Below are 23036 nucleotides of genomic sequence, written 5' to 3'. Positions count from 1 at the left end.
AGCTTCCTTTGCTGCATCTGGAATGAGGCATTTTATTTTTAGTCTTCCTGTTGGAAACATATTGGCAAATCCTGTGAAAATTTTGCCAAACAGGATGTGAGTGTTTTTACAAAAATTGGGGTAAATGTACACAAATCTGATATGTCCAGATGACCACCAACTAGCCCCTTAAGTTGCACCTACCACAAAAAACCCAGATGTTTTGATTCAAACTGCACCTGTTTTCTGCATTTTTACAAGTATCTGTGCATTTGGCGTTTGAGATGTATAGTATTTTCTGGTAAAGCACTCTACAAACTAAAACTAAGGTTTGGGGAGTATCCTAAAAATTTTGAACACTTTAGTCTTACAAATTGTTTGAATAACATGCAAGGAAAGGACTAACAATGCCTGCTTGGTTGGGGCAAAATAAAAAAATTTCCTTCAGTAGCACCTTAAAGACCAACTACTGTAAGTTTTTATTTTGGTATGAGCTTTCGTGTGCATGCACACTTCTTCAGATACACTTGAAACAGAAGAATCAGACCCTTATGTATATACAGAGGGTGGGAGGTGGGAATGGGTGATGGGCTGATGGGAGTGGTAAACCTGTAGATGGCTGTTAACGACTGCTGATGACTGCAATTGGTCCTGCGGGGGGAAAGCAAGGGCTGAGGCGCTAAAGAAAGCTTGATCATGCATAATGAGATAAGAATCCAATGTCCTTATTCAGACCAGGTCTCTCCATGGTTTTAAGCTTGGTAATGAGTTCCAATTCAGCAACTTCTCTTTCCAGTCTGTTCCTGAAATTTTTCTGTAATAAAACAGCTGCTTTGAGATCTTGTATAGAATGTCCTGGGAGATTGAAGTGTTCTCCTACTGGTTTCTCTGTCTTGTGGTTCCTGATGTCAGATTTATGTCCATTTATCCTTTGACGTAGGGTTTGGCCTGTTTGTCCAATATAGAGAGCTGAAGGGCACTGTTGGCATTTGATGGCATACACAATGTTAGAAGATGAGCAATTAAATAGTCCTGAGATGGTATGTTGGATGTTGTTGGGGCCATTATACAACCATTATACATTATACAACTTGGTTGGCGACCATTATACAACCAGCTGTACTTCCTGTGGGAGTTCATCACTAACGGGGCCACCACTAAAAAGGTCTGTTTCTGCTGCTCACCAGCCTGATAGATCTTCCCAGTGAACCCAGAAGAAGGGCCCAATTTTACATATGGGCCCAAACTTACATATGCAGGCAGCATGTTTGATTTTCATACATATCAGCAGTAGGCATAGCTGCCAAGTTATCCCTTTTTTAAAGGGATTTTCCCTTATGCTGAATAGGCTTCCTCGCGAGAAAAGGGAAAACTTGGCAGCTATGGTAGTAAGTAGATAACTATTTCACTCCAACATCTTGCCCTTATGCAGGGTATAGTCGTATGAAACCATTAGTCCTTAATTTACATGAAGAGGGAATTCCAAATTGTTCTGCCCCCTCTTCCTCCCATCTTCTCGCTTTCCTTCGTTGCTCTTGGATACCTGAGAGCTTCCAAAGACTTTTAAATTCTGTTTCTGTAACATCCTTGAGATATAATGACCTCGCTGACTTCTCCAGAAGAAAAGAAGAGCAGAGGCTCTTGATTATCTGTTGCTTGTTTTCACCTCGGCTCAACTTCGCTTCTTTGTCACTGTCTGACAGTATAATAGAGTCCTTTTCTGCAGTTCTGCGCAGAGCAAAGACATTGGGTGATGGGCCTAGATGGTGTAGAGGGTGCTCCTTTCTGACATGTAGTGCTGTCGGACCTTGAGCTTCTTGGGTAAGTTGCAAGTGGAATTACTGTGCTGGAGCACAGCTTTACTCTGCACACAAATATGTTTCAGGAAATCTTGGCTTCAAAACGCTAGCTGGGCTCGGTATTTATAGGTATGTGGAGAATAATATTGTCATGATTGACGGCTAAATACAAGGAAGGCTGGCTTTAGCACTGCAGTTGCAGATCTTTAGGGACTTTTAAAAATCTTACTGAAAGCAAAAGCATTTGGGGTGACTACTTTGTGCTGCAAGAATGGCGTGTAGATAATTCTGAGGCATTCTGCAGAAGATAAGGTCTACAGGGGCTAAATATATTTATGTAGTGTTTTAAAACACGCTGTGGGTGATTTCTTGCTCTCATCTCTTTATGGCAACTCTTGCTCTTAACAGATAGGAGAGAGCATCATACCAATGCCACCCAGTGAATACTGGGGGTGTAAATGGGACCCGGGTGGCACTGTGGGTTAAACCACAGAGCCTCTTGGGCTTGCTGATCAGAAGGTTGACAGTTCGAATCCCCGTGACGGGGTGAGCTCCCGTTGCTCAGTCCCTGCTCCTGCCAACCTAGCAGTTCGAAAGCGCATCATAGTGCAAATAGATAAATAGGTACCTCTCTGACAGGAAGGTAAACGGTGTTTCCGTGTGCTGCTCTGGTTCGCCAGAAGTGGCTTAGTCATGCTAGCCACATGACCCGGAAGCTGTACGCCGGCTCCCTCAGAGTCATGACCCCAGAGTCATCCGCCATTGGACCTAATGTTCAAGGGTTCCTTTACCTTTAAATGGGGTTTGGACTCCAGTTTTCCAGCTCAAAATCCAATCCTTAATTTACTTCTTGTGTGACTAACAAGTTTTACGATGGTAGAGCCTTGATTCTAGTTTAGCCACTGTACTTTTGAAGGAAGTGGCATGTTCAATTCACATGTGGATTTTTATAGGCTGCAACAAGGAAAGGGCAAGTGGGAAGGAGGGCACTAAGGTGGTCCTGGGTATAGAATTTTGGGTGCAGACTTTGGAGACTTGGGTTCGAGTTTCAGCTCAGCTGTGAACTTGAGTTACCTCGAGCAAAACCTCTGCCTCAGTCATTTCCCCGCATGTAAAATGGAAATGATATTGACCCACCTCCCAGGTCGCTGAAGATAAATGAAATGAGGTTTCTAAAGCACCCTGCACAGCTCAAGTGCTCTTTTGCATTATAAATAGCAGCCTGCCTCAATGGATCAAGCAAATGAGCTGTGCTGCACAGGAAGGCCAGAAGCGCCCTGCAGGGTCACCTGCCAGACTGGCTTCCAGTGGGAAATGCCCTCAAATATGTCAGTCGTGGAGGTAATTCTAATGCCTCTAAAATTGCCACATTCTTGGATCATTCTTTTAAAAACATCAACATCTCATTTCCTTAAAGGACCAAAATGTGTTCAGGAAACAGTAGGGAGATGTTTGTACTACCCAGCTATCATAAATCATCTTCTGCTAACTTCAACCTGTTTCTGTGCTCTTAACTGCAGGGCATGCACTTCTGTGTAGTGTAAGGAATGAGGTTTGAATTAGTGCTGCAGGACTGGGCATCCCAGATTTGGAGCCCCTCCCTGTGTGTGTCATCCCGGGAGAGGTCTGTCTAGCAGAGGGTGTCTGCCTTGCATCAAATAGCTTGGGCTTGGGGCGTGACCGAAACTTACGGCATATTAAAAACACTTCTGGTAACTGTTGCTGCTCCCCTTTGGAAAGTCTAAACCACTGAGCGTCTTGGGCTTGCCGATCAGAAGGTCGGTGGTTTGAATCCCCGCAACAGGGTGAGCTCCCGTTGCTCGGTCCCAGCTCCTGCCAACCTAGCGGTTCGAAAGCACGCCCAAAAAGTGCAAGTAGATAAATAGGTACTTCTCCGGCAGGAAGGTAAACGGCGTTTCCATATGCTGCTCTGGTTTTGGTGTCCCGTTGCGCCAGAAGCGGCTTAGTCCTGCTGGCCACATGACCTGGAAAAACTGTCTGTGGACAAACGCCAGGTCCTGTAAAGCAGGATGAGCACCACAACCCCAGAGTCGTCTGCAACGCGACTTTACTGTCAGGGGTCCTTTACCTTTTCATTGCAATATCAAAATTTGAATTTAAAACATTTCATGTTCCTTCTATCTTCCTCCGAATATTTGGTCATTATTTCTGTTTTAATACATAGCCATCAGTGTACATGATGCTTTAGTTTTCCCTTTTCCCTTGCAAGGAATCTATGCAAGGCAGCACTCAAAAACGGTTTCTCCCACCTGCAGCCTGAAGTGATGTAGTCCGTTCTCTACTGCCTCATTTTCTTCCATGTGTAGAACAAGCTTAAAACTTTGCCCAATTTGAAATTGTAATTGAAACCAGTTGCTTCTCTCCCCCCACCCCCAATCTGTCAGTTCTTATGAGACAGAAGTATGAAGTGTTGCCTGTTTAGGATCCAGCTTTCCATATCTGGAACAACTCTGTGGAATGGGTGACAGGGGCACTTCTAGAGAGGAGCATTGCGGGGAAACCCCTTGACCTCCTGACATTTGTGTTATGATGTGCCATGGGGCACAATTTTGTCCTCAACACTATTCAATTATTATTGATAGATAGATTGATTGAATTTATATACCGCCCTATACCCAGAGGTCTCAGGGCAGTTCACAGAATAAAATCAAAATATAAAACCACAAAATACATAATCAAAATGAAAACAACAACCCAATAACCCCCATATGAAGCCATTGGGAGCAGTCATTAGAGCAGGCATGGCCAAACTTGGCCCTCCAGCTATTTTGGGATTACAGCTCCCATCATCCCTAGCTAACAGGACCCAGTGGTCAGGGATGATGGGAATTGTAGTCCCAAAACATCTGGAGGGCCAGGTTTGGCCATCTCTGCATTTGAGGATTCAGAGCAAAATGTCTGCAATATGTTGAAGACACACAGCTCTAGTTCTGCGTAACATCTGAATCAGGCATGGACCTAGGGTCTGGGTTCAGTGAAGAGCTGGTTGAGGGCCATTAGACTTGAGTTGAAACCCTGTGGGTGAATTCACACCCATTTTCCAAGTAGGAGCTTAGTACAGTGAGCACGGACCTATTTGAACCCCAGTTCACCCCATACCTTGCTCTGTTGATACCAGCGGGAATTGTTGTTGTTAGTTATATATTCTATTTATCACCCACCCTTCTCCAAAAGGAGGGAGGGTTACAGAAATTTAAAAATTCAACATCAACATCATTTTAAAGCAAAGACAGCCGAGAGAAGCGTTCAGAAAGTAGCTTCCAGCGTGTTCAACGCAGTGTAGTTTATTTCCAAAGGCTGTTTTAACTCTTCTATGTGTGTTTGTTTGTTTGCAGGCTCCACCGGGCCCAGTGTGCAATTAAACAGACTCAGGTAACTGTTCAGAAAATAGGAAGGGAGATTGAAGAGAAACTGAGGCTTACGTCGACGAGCAAGGAGCTGGTAGGTTTCCGGGATGTATTTGTTTCTCTCACTTATTGCAAATGCCCTGAGTAAAACATGGATGGGTTCATATAATTGGAGGGCTTTCAAAATCTGAAGGGAGCACCTTGTTACAGAGGTGTGAGCAGTTGTTAGGGGAACTTCGGCGCAGGCCCTCCCTGTGCCTAGGTCTCAGCTAATGTAAGAATGATCTGCTGGATAGAACCCCATTGTTGCTCATTCTATGGCCCTTATTCGCAATTTGAAGCCAACCATTTATTTATTCCTGTATTTAGGTCTTGATTATCACTTAGGAGGCCCCAATATAATGGAATTTGAGGTGCCTGGCTTGAGTGGGGCAAACACGCAAAGTTGCAAACCCAGTAACCAATGAAAAATCCAGGAATGTATTTACAAAAGTTAGGAAATACGAACAGTAAAAGGTTTGGGGAATCTTAGTCTTGTGGAGTACAGAGATGCTCAGCCAGTTTTCTCACACTTTGTGCAGACAACCTCTTCCCTGGTAGTTAGGAGTGATTTGATCTGCAGCGACGAGTTTTTTCACGTGCAGGAGAAATCACTTTACGTCTTCATGTAACAATTACAGATGTATGGACTTTCTCAAGCACTGTCACTTGCTTGAGGGGCGTGTAACTCAAGCCCCTTTTTATTATTAAATGGAAATATTTGTCTGGAAAGTCCCAACGTCTTGATGTATTGGATTAAGCCTAAATTGCTGAGAGGGAAAAACCAAATTAATAGGCCTCCTAATGCTCTGCAGTTGTAAAGCATCGACGCTGGCTCTGTGGCGAAGGAGCGAAAAGTGGCTGCCAGGAAAAACAAACTCTTACAGATTGGGATTAATGAGCTACCAGTGGAAAGTGTGGTGAACCTTGTAATTGTTTGGGCCGAGTGTAATAGCTGAGCTTGCTGACACTCCAAGCTTTTGAGGATGAGCAAAATGCATGTAATGACTTCTCGGGCACAGTGACAAACATTTTAATTGTCAACTTAGGCTCAGTTGTTTTTATTTAAAGAAGAATTTGGAACAAAGCAATCTGTTGGCGCCAGCTAATGTCAAAGGGCTCAGCATGCTCTAGAATGGGGACCAGTATAGCTAGTGACTTAATTTGGAAATTTATATTGGCACAGCCTGGCAGGCACCTGGTGTCTCGTATCAATTTTAAGAAGCCAATCTGCTTGTATCCCATTCTCTTCATGATGTTATGCTTGGTTCGGATTGGGGAGTCCTGCGTTTTATTTCAGTGAGGTTCTCCAACGAGTCTGGAAGGCTTGACACATAATGGAAAACTGAAGTCCTTCATAAAGCTGGCTTTAAACGATGAGGAACATGGGGAGTTCCGCTATCTCTCTAGCCAGAGGATTACTGTACCGTTGTGTGCCTCTTTCAGCACTGAACTAATTTCCTTCCTTCGGCCCGAGTGCCTCGCGTTGAGGCAATCAACCTTCTCCACTGGGTTTACATGCAAGTTGGGAACAGTGCATAGATGCACTTTCACAATAAGCCCATAAATCAAATCTACAAATAACATAACAAAAGCCACATTTCCTTATCACTTTAAATAACTCTTCTCCATGATCGCTTCGGTCCCCAAGGTAAGGTGAGGCCTGTCATCTTTATGTTGGCTTGTGAACTGCTTGGAATGGGAACATATCAGGCATTCTGCCTTTGTACAAGCAGGGAGGGAAAGGATATTGATAGCTTAATCTCCGAAGAGATTCACGGACTGCAAATGCCTCATACTTTGCTCAGGCTGCACTGGGAGAAAATGTAGTTGCAGAGGTTGCAAAATGCAGCAAGAGGCAGAGATCTCAGATTTGCCTAGAGTTCTGTCATTAATGAAGACCTCTTGACGGGAGTGCCCAAATTGCAGGTGTGTGTGTGTGCTGCAGCTTTAGCACGTAGTGCATTGAGCGCTCTGTTGAGTAGCCCTGGGATTTTCTTCACTCCCCCTGAGGCTCCCAGTGTAGCCCTTTCAGGGACTGCATCACTTATTTATTTATTTCTTATTCAACTTGTTTCCGTGCCTTTCCACGTGGAATGCCCAGGGCGGCTTACAATAAAATAATTAAAACAGCAATATTGTAACAATCAAATAACAATGCCCATCTAAAAATCACATCGAGTTGTAAATTTAATGTTTAAATCAGGTTAAAAAGGCATGGCAGCAGATAAGAAAATAAATCGGCTCAGTATGGTCTGTATGAATGAAAAGTGGGTTTTTTTATTATCATCTACTGGACGATGACATCAATAAGGGGCTAGACAGGCTTTATGATCCCCGGTGTCCTTCTGTCATGAGATTTATTACAAGGCTTGATAGCTGGTGGGCTGCAGGAGGCTCTGCTGCTCTCAGGCCTTGACATCTTGTAGCCCAAGCTGGGTTGACTTTGGCTTTGCATGGATGCTTTCAAGAGAGCCTCTCGAGAATTTGCTCTGACCTCTTCGCAAATGGCTCTCTCAATCCTCAAGCTTTTCTGAGCCTATCTTGTTGTTTTCAGTGCAGTAGTCCAACCAGAAGCCTAGAATTATAGAGTTGGGAGGAACCCCAAGGGTCATCTGTTTCAACCCCCTGCAATGCAGGAATCTCATCTAGATCATACATGACAGATGGCCACCCAGCCTCTTGTGTCAACATATTTGCTGAGCAGCCCTCTTATTAATTTGTTTAATAGAAAAAAGAGAGCGAGTGTTTACAGTTGAAGATTTTGGTGCTTCGGAATGAGCTGGAAAGGCAGAAGAAAGCCCTGGGCCGAGAGGTTGCCTTACTACATAAGGAACAAAGTGCGCTATTTGACAGAGGTAAGTGTGAATTTCTGTTTCAGTTATGTACTACAACTCTATACTGCACGTACAACCCATTTAGCAGTTGCCTTCCCATGAAAGGAGCTTACCATCAGAGGAGCTTGATCTGTAGCTGAGCAATGGGTTACTCCTGTTGAGAAGCAGCTTTGTCGGATGAGGTGGGACCCCATTGGCCCCTTGCTTGCTCACTTGATATCCATCAACAGTGGTGGTGCTGTAGCACAGGGAGGGGGCAGGTCAGTGGCTCCCCCCTTTGGCAAGCTGCCACTGTGATGCAGTTCTTCATTTTAGAGCTGTAGGGTAAGAGAACAAAAAGACCAGAAAACCCAAAAGGAATGGAGTAAATTTGCGGACTATCTTAAAACGTATTGTAAAACAATAAAAACACTAACAGGAACGATGTAGCACCTGCAATAGTAATAATGGAGACTGTATAGACCAGGCATGTCAAACATGCGGCCCTCCAGATGTTTTGGCCTACAACTCCCATGATCCCTAGCTAGCAGGACCAGTGGTTGGGGAAGATGGGAATTGTAGTCCAAAACATCTGGAGGGCCGCAAGTTTGACATGCCTGGTATAGACGATGATAAAGTATATATAAATAAATAGAATGAATAGAATAAGGAAATAAAAAAGCGCGAAACTTAAAAATTAACTAATAACACTAAAGATGAAGTAAGGGGGGAGTCGAGTTCGGCAGAACAGATGTTGAATATTTTGTATTCTAAAGAGATATCCCTAATTTTGTTATCTGGGATATACAGTGGTGCCTCGCTTAACGAATGCCCTGCTTAACGAAATTTCCGCTTAACGAAAGGATTTTTCGAGCGGAGGTTGCCTCGCTAGACGAATCCGTTTTACGAAAAATTCGCCTAGAGAACCGCGGTTTCCCATAAGAATGCATTGAAATTCAATTAATGCGTTCCTATGGGCAATTTTTTTTAAAAAAAAATTCAATGCATTCCTATGGGATTCGCTAGACGAATTTTTCATTATAAGAAAAGACCCGTGGAATGAATTAAATTCGTCTAGCGAGGCACCACTGTATGTTTATGTTATGTTTATGTTATAACTATGTTTATTTATGTGAAAACAATAAAAATGATTGCTAAAAAAATTATTGCTAAAATAAAATAAAATGGAGCTGCTGCTCTTTCCAACCAGTTGTCGTAAGGTACCTGTGAGGTCTTCTGTTGATTTATGAGCTCCGAAGAAGGAAGAAATCCAAGAACACACCAATGGTGCAATTAGGAGAGATCACAACAACTAGCAAAAAGCTTGCATAGTGTCCTGGGTTCAGCTCCTTCCTCAGTGATGCATTTAGGTGTACGCCAAAAGATGGGTTCACACTTAGAATCATAGAATCATAGAATCATAGAGTTGGAAGAGACCACAAGGGCCATCCAGTCCAACCCCCTGCCAAGCAGGAAACACCATCAAAGCATTCCTGACAGATGGCTGTCAAGCCTCTGCTTAAAGACCTCCAAAGAAGGAGACTCCACCACACTCCTTGGCAGCAAATTCCACTGCCGAACAGCTCTTACTGTCAGGAAGTTCTTCCTAATGTTTAGGTGGAATTTTCTTTCTTGTAGTTTGAATCCGTTGCTCCGTGTCCGCTTCTCTGGAGCAGCAGAAAACAACCTTTCTCCCTCCTCTATATGACATCCTTTTATATATTTGAACATGGTTATCATATCACCCCTTAACCTTCTCTTCTCCAGGCTAAACATACCCAGCTCCCTAAGCCGTTCCTCATAAGGCATCGTTTCCAGGCCTTTGACCATTTTGGTTGCCCTCTTCTGGACACGTTCCAGCTTATCAGTATCCTTCTTGAACTGTGGTGCCCAGAACTGGACACAGTACTCCAGGTGAGGTCTGACCAGAGCAGAATACAGTGGTACTATTACTTCCCTTGATCTAGATGCTATACTCCTATTGATGCAGCCCAGAATTGCATTGGCTTTTTTAGCTGCTGCATCACACTGCTGACTCATGTCAAGTTTGTGGTCTACCAAGACTCCTAGATCCTTTTCACATGTACTGCTCTCAAGCCAGGTGTCTCCCATCCTGTATTTGTGCCTTTCATTTTTTTTGCCCAAGTGTAGTACTTTACATTTCTCCTTGTTAAAATTCATCTTGTTTGCTTTGGCCCAGTTGTCTAATCTGTTAAGGTCATTCTGAAGTGTGATCCTGTCCTCTGGGGTGTTAGCCACCCCTCCCAATTTGGTGTCATCTGCAAACTTGCTCAGGATGCCCTCAAGCCCATCATCCAAGTCATTGATAAAGATGTTGAACAAGACTGGGCCCAAGACAGAACCCTGTGGCACCCCACTAGTCACTACTCTCCAGGATGAGGAGGAGCCATTGATGAGCACCCTTTGGGTTCGGTCAGTAAGCCAGTTACAAATCCACTGAATGGTAGCATTGTCTAGCCCACATTTTACCAGCTTCTTTACAAGAATATCATGGGGCACCTTGTCAAAGGCCTTGCTGAAATCAAGATAGGCTACATCCACAGCATTCCCTTCATCTACCAGGCTTGTAATTCTGTCAAAAAATGAGATCAGATTAGTCTGACATGACTTATTTTTCAGGAACCCATGCTGACTTTTAGTGATCACAGAGTTTCTTTCTAGGTGCTCACAGACTGTTTGCTTAATGATCTGCTCTAGAATCTTTCCTGGTATTGATGTCAGGCTGACTGGGCGGTAATTGTTTGGGTCCTCTCTTTTCCCCTTTTTGAAAATAGGGACAACATTTGCCCTCCTCCAGTCTGCTGGAACTTCGCCTGTTCTCCAGGAATTTTCAAAGATTATTGCCAGTGGTTCTGAAATCACCTCTGCCAGTTCTTTTAATACTCTTGGATGTAGTTCATCTGGCCCTGGAGACTTGAATACATCTAAACTAGCCAAGTATTCTTGTACTACCTCCTTACTTATTCTGGGCTGTGTTTCCCCTGCTCAATCATCTGCTCCATATTCTTCAGGTCGGGCGTTGTTTTCTTTCTTGGAGAAGACTGAGGCAAAGAAGGCATTGAGGAGTTCTGCCCTTTCTCTGTCCCCTGTTTGTATTTCACCATCTTCTCCTCTGAGTGACCCCACTGTTTCCTTGTTTTTCCTTTTGCTACGGACATACCCATAAAAGCCCTTTTTGTTGCTTTTAACCTCTCTAGCGAGCCTGAGTTCATTCTGTGCTTTAGCTTTTCTGACTTTGTCTCTACACGTGCTGGCTATATGTTTGAATTCCTCTCTGGAGATTTTCCCCCTTTTCCATTTTTTGTACATATCCCTTTTAAATCTTAACTCAGTCAAAAGTTCTTTAGATAGCCAGCCTGGCTTCTTTAGGCACCTTCCATGTTTCCGTCTCATTGGTATTGTCTGAAGTTGTGCTTTTAATATCTCCCTTTTAACAAACTCCCAACCATCATGAACTCCCTTCCCTTTTAGTATTACTGTCCATGGGATTTCACCCAGCGTTTCCCTAGGTTTTCTGAAGTTGGCTTTCTTAAAGTCTAGAATTTGGACCTTAGTATGCTTGGTTGCTCCTTTCCGCTGGATAATAAACTCCAGAAGAGCATGGTCACTCCCACCTAATGATCCTGCCACTTCTACCCCACTAACCAAGTCATCACTATTGGTTAGGACCAGATCTAAAATGGCTGATCCTCTTGTTGCTTCTCCCACTTTCTGGACAATGAAGTTGTCTGCAAGGCCAGTGAGGAATCTGTTCGACCTTATGCTCTTGGCTGAGTTTGACATCCAACAAATATCAGGATAGTTGAAATCCCCCATTACTACTATCTCACTTCCTTTGGAATGCTTGGCCATCTGTTCCAGGAAGGCATCATCTGTGTCCTCAGTTTGGCTTGGGGATCTATAGTAAACTCCCACAATGAGATCACTGTTGTTTTTCTCTCCCTTAATTTTGACCCAGATACTCTCAATTTGGCTTTGAAGTTTTAAATCCTGGATCTCTTCACAGGTATACATATCCCTAACATATAAAGCTACTCCTCCTCCTTTCCTGTTTGGTCTATTTCTCTTAAATAGATTGTATCCCTCTATTACTACATTCCAGTCATGAGACTCATCCCACCAGGTTTCAGTGATGCCTATTATGTCATATTTAGTTTGCTGTACCAAGAGCTCAAGTTCATCTTGTTTATTTCCCATGCTCTGTGCATTAGTATACAGACATTGAAGACCGTTGATCATTCCCCCATGTCTCTTATTTAAGGATATTTTCGTCCCACCACTAGGTCTGCATGCTGCTTGCTCCATTTGGTCCTTGACATTTGGATGATCATCTTCAGCATTTGATAGACTCCTACCTTCAGGACCACTGTCTCCCTCCCCCACATAAGTCAGTTTAAAGCCCTCCTGATGAGGTTTTTGAGTTTTGTGGCAAAAACATTCCTCCCAACTTTTGTGAGGTGCAGTCCATCACTTGCCAGAAGTCCATCTTCAAGAAACTGCAGACCGTGATCTAGGAATCCAAACCGTTCCTGTTTGCACCATTTGCGAAGCCAGTTGTTCACTTCCCTTATTTTTCCCTCTCTCCCTGGGCCATGTCGTTCAACTGGGAGGACAGAAGAGATGACAATTTGTGCATCTAATTGCTTCAACTTCCTGCCCAGAGCCTCATAATCATTTTTGATCTTCTGTAAGCTATGGCTTGCAGTGTCATTGGTTCCCACATGCACCAAAAGGAAGGGGTATTTGTAGGTGGGTTTTATGATTCCTTGCAGCTGTTCTGTTACATCTTTGATCTTGGCCCCAGGTAGACAACACACCTCTCGAGACATCTTGTCAGGCCCACAGATCACTGCTTCTGTACCCCTCAGTAGGGAATCCCCTATCACCACTACACGCCTCTTCATAGGCTTGGTTGGGATTCTTCCATGTGCTGTCCCTTCCAAGGTTACCTGCATATTCCCGGAGGACTGACTTTGCTGCTCGTCTTCATATTCCTCATCAACTGTGATGAGGGAGAGATCCTCAGGTGGAGTCTGTTCCTCGTCTTCCATGAGCACTTCAAAACGGTTGTGTAATTCTAAGCATTCAGAGCGATCCCTGGGCCTTCTACTTCTATGAGTCACGTTCCTCCATACTTGTGGTAATAGAGATGGTTCTAAGGTGTTTGGCAACAAGAGGCATGCCTTAAATCCATATTTCATAGTATTGCTTTCTTTATAAATACTCCAAAAATAGTGCTGCGGTTTTTGCCAGTATTTAGTGCTGAAACACACAAAAAACAATCAGATACTTTCTTCCAAAAATCTCCCTGGTAGGAAATGCGTTTGAGGAAGAATATCAGAAGCTCCGACTGGACAAAGAACCCTTGCAAGAGTTGAGAAAAGAATGCACTGCTAAGAGGTAAAAGGAGTTTCAGTCTTTTTGGTTGTTTAACCGTCATAGTTGGATTGTAGTTATAGTAATGAAATGCTGACCTTACCTTTCATTTCTAACCTGCTCTTCCTTCCAAAAGGGAGCCAACCTGCTCTTCCTTCCAAAAGGGAGCCAACAACAGAAAAATGCTATACACAATAAGAGTTCAAGCATCACTCAAAAGAGCATTGAAAGGCAACTGTTAATACCTTCACTGCAATTAGCAGCAGCAAAACTAGCTCTCAAAGGCCTGGGCAAATAAAAAGGGTTTAACATTCTGCCAGAATATGGCAAGTCTGGGGGACTGTCTGACTTCTCCTGGAAGGGCCACCACCACAGAGAATGCTCTGTTTCTTGTCACCATCCTTCTGGCCACTTCAGCAAGTGTGGTCTCTCCCACCGATAGGAAACTGTGAGTTTCAGGTTACTGGAAAAGCAGCTCTTCGCAAGTATTGGGTCCCATGCATACCAGTACTACCGTAGCAGTGAACCGATTGTAGCAAGGCATAGACATTCCTTGCCATGGAGGCTCTTTGGGCCTCCAGTAATAACTTGGAATGTCCTTGCTCTCCCCCATTGAGAGCAGGCAAGCTTCGTGATTGACAGACCTGAGGAATGCTTCCATAACAGCACCTCCATTTTCTCCATGCTAACTGGAGCATTATCCCAGAGAATTCAGGAATTCCCCAGATTCGAGAAGTCCCAAAGGATGGAGTGCAGTAATAGGTCCCCACACCTGAGGAGCTGTCCATGGTCAATCCAAACCTGTACCCATGAATCCTGGGTTGAAAATCACCCTTTTCAGTTTATACTTGTTGGTTATGACACTACAAACAGTATTGGGAGCTGTGGGGCCAAAGACTGGACATTTTGCGGATTCAGTAGCTGGAGTGGTGATTGGAGGAGGTGAAGCAAATGAGCTGACAGATTCACTAATTCTTCATTTGCCCATGTATGTGTGTCACACATACACAAACATGCACATAAGTGTCTTGCTGACGAGTTTCTCACGACTGACAGAGGGACCTCGCAGTTGTTGCTACCACTGACTAGGAATCTCCTCTGGATTCTGGAGTTCTGTCTGTGAGTCCACTCCCTGGAGGAAACTAGTAAAGAGTCAATGTGTTTGCTGTCCTCAAACCTGTCAAGTCAGAGATCTCACCAGGTCTAGTGACCTTAAGATGATTCTCTGGTCCCAATGGGTGACACTGCTGCAAGCTCATTCATTCAACAGCAAAAAAACAAAAACAAAACCCACATCCCTGGTTGTGTGAGCTTTCAGCAGCAATTAGTTCCTCTGCCTGCTCTTGTCTAGGAGAAAGCAGATACAAAGGAAGGGGATTTCATTTTGGCTGGAGGAGTTGCCGAAACAAACACCGGTCACTTTTCTCTAAAAATGTATCTTACACTTTTATTAAAGGCGACTCTCCTTTTTAGTCGTGTATATATTGCACTATAACCTGGCAGTACTGTGAATGTTAAACTAATTTTAGGATGGAGGATGGATGGCGGCTAACAGATTGAGATTGAATCCTGACAAGACAGAAGTACTGTTTGTGGGGGACAGGAGGCGGGCGGGTGTGGAGGACTCCCTGGTCCTGAATGGGGTAACTGTGCCCCTGAAAGACCAGGTGCGCAGCCTGGGAGTCATTCTGGACTCACAGCTGTCCATGGAGGCACAGGTCAACTCTGTGTCCAGGGCAGCTGTTTATCAGCTCCATCTGGTACACAGGCTGAGTCCCTACCTGCCCACTGACTGTCTCTCCAGAGTGGTGCATGCTCTAGTTATCTCTCGCTTGGACTACTGCAATGCGCTCTACGTGGGGCTACCTTTGAAGGTGACACGGAAACTACAACTAATCCAGAATGCAGCAGCTAGACTGATGACTGGGAGCGGCCGCCGAGATCACATAACACCGGTCCTAAAAGACCTACATTGGCTCCCAGTACGTTTCCGAGCGCAATTCAAAGTGTTGGTGTTGACCTTTAAAGCCCTAAACAGCCTCGGTATACCTGAAGGAGCGTCTCCACCCCCATCGTTCTGCCCGGACACTGAGGTCCAGCTCCGAGGGCCTTCTGGCGGTTCCCTCATTACAAGAAGCCAAGTTACAGGGAACCAGGCAGAGGGCCTTCTCGGTAGTGGCACCCACCCTGTGGAATGCCCTCCCGCTAGAGGTCAAAGAGAACAACAATTACCAGACCTTTAGAAGGCATCTCAAGGCAGCCCTGTTTAGGGAAGCTTTTAATGTTTGATGGATTTCTGTATTTTAGAATTTCTGTTTTCTTGGAAGCCGCCCAGAGTGGCTGGGGGAACCCGGCCAGATGGGCGGGGTATAAATAAATTATTATTATTATTATTATTATTATTATTATTATTATTATTAAAACTACTCCTGCTTCATGGGGCATTGGGAATAATGTGTGTTGACCCTTCAGATATTCATTCAACTTTTGTCTTTTTCACCAGAGAGCAATTCTTGAAGACCAATGCACAGCTGACCATCAGATGCAGGCAATTACTTTCAGAGCTTTCCTATATCTACCCTATTGATCTGGTGAGTTTCACATTCTCTAGTAATGCCAGCTTCAGAAGCTGTAGTCTGGATACCGCATTCATTTGTGGAACAGTCGGCATGCCAAACCAAAGATATTGTAGTCTCCTATAGATACGGTAGGCCCCTACCTATAGCATGTGTAAGGCTCCAGCTTCAGCCTCCACCATCTCCAGATAAAAAGAACTTTGATCACAGGGCTGGAAAATAACTGTGCTCAATGTTCTGGGGAACTGCTGTCAGGAGCCTGAGATCAGTGATTCCCTCTGTTAAGGGTATGGCATGATGTAGCAATCACCCCCTGTTGAGTGACTCTGGGGACATAGGCTAGGTCCCTTAAAATATTCTGCACTAAGATTCTCCTATAGGCCCACCTTCAGTTCTCAGAAGCAAAGAATACCTTTAGGCCAGGAGAGTGTTTATGGGGCCATCTATATAAGCAATGAAGGCAGCAAGCAAAACGCAGAGCAGTGCAGGCTGCTGTCAAATCAGGAATGTTAAAGTGAAATGTGGCTTTTGATTTCTTCTGACTAGCTTTCCCACTAAACATTCATGGCACACATTCGAAGACCTGCCTGCTTCCATTACATGCTCAGATTTTGATTCTGTTGTTTACAATTCGGGGTTTTTTTTTTATTCTCGCATGGGCACTCTTCCAACTTCACTTTCTGCTATTAAATCCACAGAATGATCAAAAGGATTATTTTATTTGTGGAGTCAAGTTGCCCAATTCTGAAGACTTTCAAGGTAATTGGCTATTTACCTGCTTGCTTTTGATACCTAATTGCCCTGTGCAGGCACGCCAGCAGAGAAACCCAGACAGCAAATTTCAGTTTGGGGGGGGGGGAATGCCAGTGTTTCGGAGGAGACAGTTTTCAAATGAATGTTCCTAACAGCTCCGTGACGGGCATCCACATTTTAAGAAAACAAATTTAAATAGTGAATTTAATTTGATTTCTTGCAGTAATTTGCCCATTTTTTGCAAGCCCATCATTATTGCTACTTGGCAGCATTTCTTACTAGCCCAGATTTCCATATGAACCTTCGTTACATTGCAAAAGAAAGAAGAGTAGTAGTGATTTTTTCCCTAAAACTTCTCCCCCTTGTCACACAGAAGTCACTTTTCTTATCCATGGTATAGATTGAGCATCAGTTTAGATGATTAAATTCTGAGTCGGCTGTGTGTCAAAGATCTACCAAACTATCGTGCGACCTGGCTCTTCTCTGACCTTAATAAAGGTTAGATGCTCATGTGCACCCAGATATAGCTGTCTAAATGGGGTATCTTATGCACCAATTTAAAATCTTCATAAATAAATACTATTCCTTGCTCTATTACAATCCTGTCCAACGTCTCCCCTTGTGTCAAGAACTTTTTAACAGCCCATTTTTTAGGTTGTCACAGTTTGCTGGTGCCCGCGAAGTGATTACAGTTCTCAGCAAACTTGTCACATAGGATTAGGTTAGCTGCCCACGCGGCATAGCTGAAAATTGAATGTGGTGAAACGAAATTGGCAGGTTGCATTGAAAGAGTGCCTTTCGTATGATTTCCTGGAAGTTAACCCCAGACAGGTTGTGGAAATTTAAATTCAGGCAGGAGAAGATGGGGTTAATTCATGACACCGAAATAGTTTGCTGTAATGAAATACATGTTTTCCCCTCCCCCTTTTTATATGAAGGGAGCAGTCCCCCCCCCCTTGAGTTTGGATGTCTTGTCTCCGCTTACCAAAAGCTTGGCATGAGTTCATGGAAGCCGGGTGTGACTGATTCTCAGAAAGCCTAAAAAAAATGGGAAAGCAGAATCTCTTTTTTTTTCTTTTTAAAAACCAAATGCATGGGAGATTAGAACATCTGTAAGCCAGGATAGTTAGCTCATGTGCCCTAATGGGAAGGAGTGGGAGAGCAGGAGATATTCTCTCAGGAAAGGTGGATTCTGAAGTGTGAGCTGAAAGAGGTAGTCTCTCCCCAACCCCAGAGGAGTTTGGACGTATGGGTTAAGGTGAGAGTGAGGGCTTCGAGCTGGTGGGGAAGAGTCGGTTAGGCTGGAAGTGGGGGAAACTTCCACTTGGTGACAGATGCGTTGTAAAATATGGTATCAGAAGAGGTTGGGTGTGATCATCCTTGGCATAGAATCAAGGGGTGGCTAGGAAGGCCTGGGAAACAACACAACATTGACCCCTCCATACAATCATTTAATTGGAAGGAACCCCCAAGGATCATCCAGTCCAGCCCCATGTCTATCGGATCATTCCCCCCCCCTGCAGTGTTGATTGCTGTGTCCCAGTTTAAAAAAAACCACACAGAGTTGAAGAGCTGATTGCTGTGTCCCAGTTTAAAAAACAACACAGAGTTGAAGAGCTTTGTGCAGTAAGAAATGGCCAATTCAAAGCATGGCAATGAGCCACCGTTTGGACCTAAATAGGGTGAAGTGACTCTGAACTGTGTGCTTGCTCTCCTTTACAGCAAAGGATGATGGCAGCAATGCTGTCGCTTTGGGCTACACTGCTCATTTGGTCTCCATGATTTCCTTCTTCCTGCAAGTGCCACTCAGGTATCCAATAATTCACAAGGGCTCCAGGTCTGCAATCAAAGATAATATTAACGATAAACTGACCGAGAAAGAGAGAGAGTAAGTGTATTTTATTTTTGATTTGTTTTTATTGGGGGTGGGGGTGGGGGCTGTCAAATCTTGGTCAGAGTAACTTGTTTTTCACACACGATCTGATGCACGTCATTAAACCCCTCCCAAACTGTGGCTGACGCCTTGCTTTGTTCTCTTTTCTCCTGTGAGATGTTGAGAGCAAATAACATTAGCACCCAGGCCTGGCAGAGCCGGCTGTTTCAAACAGTGTTTCCCTCAAATGTAAATTCAAGCCATTTCCTTACATACATGTTTCTCTTCAACATTTGAGCCACTTAGAGTGCATGCAAGGAACCTCAAAGCTGGCTTGCTCCAATGTGCTCCAGTGTGAAGAATGTTTCTGTTGTCCTTGGACTGGACAGATTCTGGGTTCCGTTCCATTCCCAATGCTCTCATGAGGACACAAGATGCTAGTCCCAGGCATGCTTCCATGGGATCATAGCTGCCAAGTTTTCCCTTTTCTCGCGAGGAAGCCTATTCAGCATAAGGGAATTTCCCTTAAAAAAAGGGAGAACTTGGCAGCTATGCATGGGATTCTCGGAGGAAGAACAGGGTTACAAATGTGATATTAACTGTTTGCCAAACGGGTTGCGCTGTGGTCTAAACCACTGAGCCTCTTGGGCTTGCTGATCAGAAGGTCGATGGTTCGAATCCCCGCAACAGGGTGAGCTCCTGTTGCTTGGTTCCAGTTCCTGCCAACCTAGCAGTTCAAAAGCACGGCAAAAATGCAAGCAGATAAATAGGTACCGCTCTGGTGGGAAGGTAAACGGCGTTCCCGTGCGCTGCTCTGGTTCGCCAGAAGCGGCTTAGTCATGCTGGCCACATGACCTGGACTTAACTGTCAGGGGTCCTTTACCTTTTAAGCAGCCATTTAAAATCTATTGAACACAAAGAATGAATCAATAAAACTGTCTATTACATTGCGTTTATTAAATAATCATATAACTGAAGGCAATTGGCAGTCTCTAAAATACTTTCAATCCCATGTTTAAAATGACCAGATTGTGTGCGGACCCGAGGTTCAACCTATTTTCTGCCAGTCGAAATGTTTGCAAACATTCAAACTGCTGCGGAGTAAGCTTTGTGTGTGCTGTCGAGAAAAGGTACAGGTGGGGGGGTGGAGATGATTTTAGAAGAAGTTGCTTCCAGTAAACTTTCTAGAAAGGTTTCAATTGCTTCCATTTGTGTTTCATAAATCACTGATGCAGCACTATAAAAAGAGCAAAAGTGTTTTTGTGTGTGCTTTTAGCAAAAATGCTTCATTTCCATAAAATAGCACTCACCGCCACCAGGCTGATTTGCAGGATTGCCTCACCCTTCGTTGAAGTGCTTTGTGTACTGTTGAGCAGAGCAAGTATCGTTTTGCTGCTTATTGGCAGTCATGCTAAATATTTCTTTCCTTAGAATGGTTGGATTTCCCCTTTAACCACATATTTATAGTGAAGGCTAAAGTCAAGCGTATGAGCCAAGGCAGGGTTATTCTTTCCTCACTTACACCCTGTCTGCTGGGATCACCCGCCTTCCTCTAGCCTCCAATGGACTGGAGGTGCATCAGAGAAAACAATATACACACCACAGAAGAAGGAAAAATTCCTAGGGCTACCAATCAGCTTTCCTGGTGGGAAACACCTTAATAGGGTGATAAAGGACGTGGGTGGTGCTGTGGTCTAAACCACTGAGCCTCTTGGGCTCGCTGATCAGAAGGTCGGCGGTTCAAATCCCAGGTCCTGCCAACCTAGCAGTTCGAAAGCACGGCAGTGCAAGTAGATAAATGGGTACCGCTGTGGTGGGAAGGTAATCGGCATTTCTGTGCGCTCTAGCTTCCGTCACAGTGTTTTGTTGCGCCAGAAGCAGTTTTGTCATGGTGGCCACACAACCTGGAAAGCTGTCTGTGGACAAACGCCGGCTCCCTTGGCCTGAAAGCGAGATGAGCACCGCAACCCCATAGTCGCCTTTGACTGGTCTTAACCATCCAGGGGTCCTTTACCTTTTTAATAGGGTGATCCTGGAGTTTGGGAGAAATGTATGCACTGAATTTTCCAAGAGGGAATCTTCAGAGTGGGCGGGGCACTGTTTTATGTCAATCTTGTGTTTTAAGATAGAGTAGCCCTCCTGATGTTTTTGGACTGAAACTCCCATCATCCGTGGCCACTGACCTTGCAGGCTGGGTCTAATGGGAGTTGGAGTCCAACAAGATCTGGAGGGCATCACATTGACTATCCCTGTTTTAAGAGCCTTTCTGGGTCAGACCGAAGGCCTACCCAGACCCGAACCCCGTATCCCAGAGTGATTAACCATATGTCTCATTAGGGTAGATCTTGATGGCCTGAAATGAAACGAGTGGAGAAATGCAATGCACATTATCCGGAAAAGTTGCTACCTGCCCTGTTATACGTTGCTAACCCGAGTTCTTAGCTGAGCAGCAATTTCTGTGGTGACTGGCCTTGTGTTTATCTCGAGCCCAGCCCATGTTGCAGCATGATGTTACTGCACCGTGGAAAGTTGGGAATGCAAAACGGCATCAAAAGAATTGATAAGGTCCATCAGCTGCTTCTCTTGAATACATGGCAGCAGAATGTCATAGTGTGAATAGCAAGTTTGGTGTGGGTCAGGTTTGTTGGGCAAAGGCTGAACAGTGCCTTGGCCAGCGTGGTTAAAAGCATCAAAGGAAAACCTTCCAGACTCTCCCATGTTCTGGCCAAGAGCAGCTACTCTACTCTAGAGGGCAGCTTGGTGGGTGTCTTAAAGCAGAATGTTTGGGCTGACAGCTCCGATGGCACTTTAGCAAGGCTGGGCAATAAAACTAGTGAGAGTCTATAATGGGGGCCTGTTGCTTGCAAATCTCTGTAACTTCTAGAGATGAAATATGGTATGAATTATTGTGTGCTACTGGTTGCTGTATAGCCCTCTCAGATCATATGCAGAAGTTTAAGATTCCTTAATGGGCAATTCATGATAAAGTTAGCTGCAAGCCTGGCTTCCATTTTTATATTGCATGTCTGTTGATGTAATATTACAAGGCTAATTTCTTTCATAAATTTCTCAGCCTCTCCATGTTCATAGGCCACTATGTGCCTCGGGGGGTGGGGGGGTGGGAGTCATTTTCATCAAGTACTTTACACACACATATATATTTGCTATATTTCCTTGTTAATGGCTCCTCATAAACTCTAGGAAATTTGCTTAAGACTACACCCCTGCTGCTAGTTGATGGGGGGGGGGTCTTTTCCACAGCTAAATTTTTGTCTCTGCTTGTCTACAACCTACTTTGTTTTTGTACTGGCTAAACAACAAAAAGCTAGTTATAAGTCAAATTTGGTGCATATGCACATTGTTGGCATTGGATTAAAACAGGGGTAGCTGAACTTTGACTCTCCAGATGTTGCTGGAATACAACTCCCATTGCCTCTGGCCATTGGTCATGCTGGTGCAGGCTGATGGGGGTTGGATTCCAGCAACATCTTGTTGGTTGGCAAGGGGGGGGAAATGGTATCATGAAAGGAGAATTCCCTGGATGTCAAGATCCAGGTTGGGCCAAGTACTCTTAGGTGAGAGAACCCCAGCAGAGATTTAAAATCACAAAATATGCAGCAAAGTAAAGTGTGGAAATATAGGCTGTTAGACATTTAAAATCTGTGCTTATGAGTTCCATCCAGTATAGAAAAAGACCACACATTTGGTAAGTTTAAAAACTGGTTTACTTGTGAACTCTTCAAAGGCCAGGTTCATGTGCTTTTCCAAGCGTCAGTCAGAAAACACAGATGGTAAAACTTGGCTTAGTTATAATGGTGAAAGTTCTTAAATTATTGGTATATGAACAGAAGAATGGCTTATAAGAGCCATGTGGTCTGAGCTGCACTAACCAGCTCAAAACCTCTTCGCTTGCTGAGCTTCTCAGATAGATAGAGGTACAACAATAGGCTTGATTATCTTCCTCTCATGGTGATGGGGAGTGACCTAGCTAAGCTTGGCAAGGACAGCTTACTCTGTTGTTAACCCCTTAAGCATGTTGGTTAAATGAGGCTGGTTACCCCACATATCTGTAAGACTACAAGTTAGTCCCTCCTGTGTTAAAAGTTCGATAATGTGGCAGGATGCAATGGCACAAGCAAGGGACTGCAAAAGATCCTCTCTCTGCAACAGAACCTGCATTGTTGGTTGTAGTATTCCATTCTCTTGGAACGCAAGGGGATATGGCTCTGAAGGCACAAGATGGAGCATTATGAATCTCTAGGGCAGGCATCCCCAAACTGCAGCCCTCCAGATGTTTTGGCCTACAGCTCCCATGATCCCTAGCTAACAGGACCAGTGGTCGGGGAAGATGGAAATTGTAGTCCAAAACATCTGGAGGGCTGAAGTTTGGGGATGCCTGCTCTAGGGGATGCTTCCTTTACAGAACATGTGTCACA

The 23036-nt window shown here is 44.3% G+C and overlaps 1 protein-coding gene across 1 annotated transcript in view; it reads left to right on the top strand.

The window, feature by feature from the left end:
- Window positions 1-23036, top strand: part of UVRAG (UV radiation resistance associated) — an 87546-nt gene that overhangs the window by 36224 nt on the left and 28286 nt on the right. The window contains exons 7-12 of the mRNA XM_060273928.1: window positions 5135-5240; window positions 7917-8043; window positions 13338-13422; window positions 15902-15989; window positions 16673-16733; window positions 18450-18615. Coding sequence (XP_060129911.1) covers window positions 5135-5240; window positions 7917-8043; window positions 13338-13422; window positions 15902-15989; window positions 16673-16733; window positions 18450-18615 — 633 coding nt within the window. The remainder of the gene's footprint in view (window positions 1-5134; window positions 5241-7916; window positions 8044-13337; window positions 13423-15901; window positions 15990-16672; window positions 16734-18449; window positions 18616-23036) is intronic.

The sequence above is a fragment of the Zootoca vivipara genome, chromosome 4, assembly GCF_963506605.1.
Source record: "Zootoca vivipara chromosome 4, rZooViv1.1, whole genome shotgun sequence".
NCBI lineage: Eukaryota > Metazoa > Chordata > Lepidosauria > Squamata > Lacertidae > Zootoca > Zootoca vivipara.
Note: the sequence above shows the minus strand (reverse complement) of the source record. Positions and strands in the feature narration are given on the sequence as shown.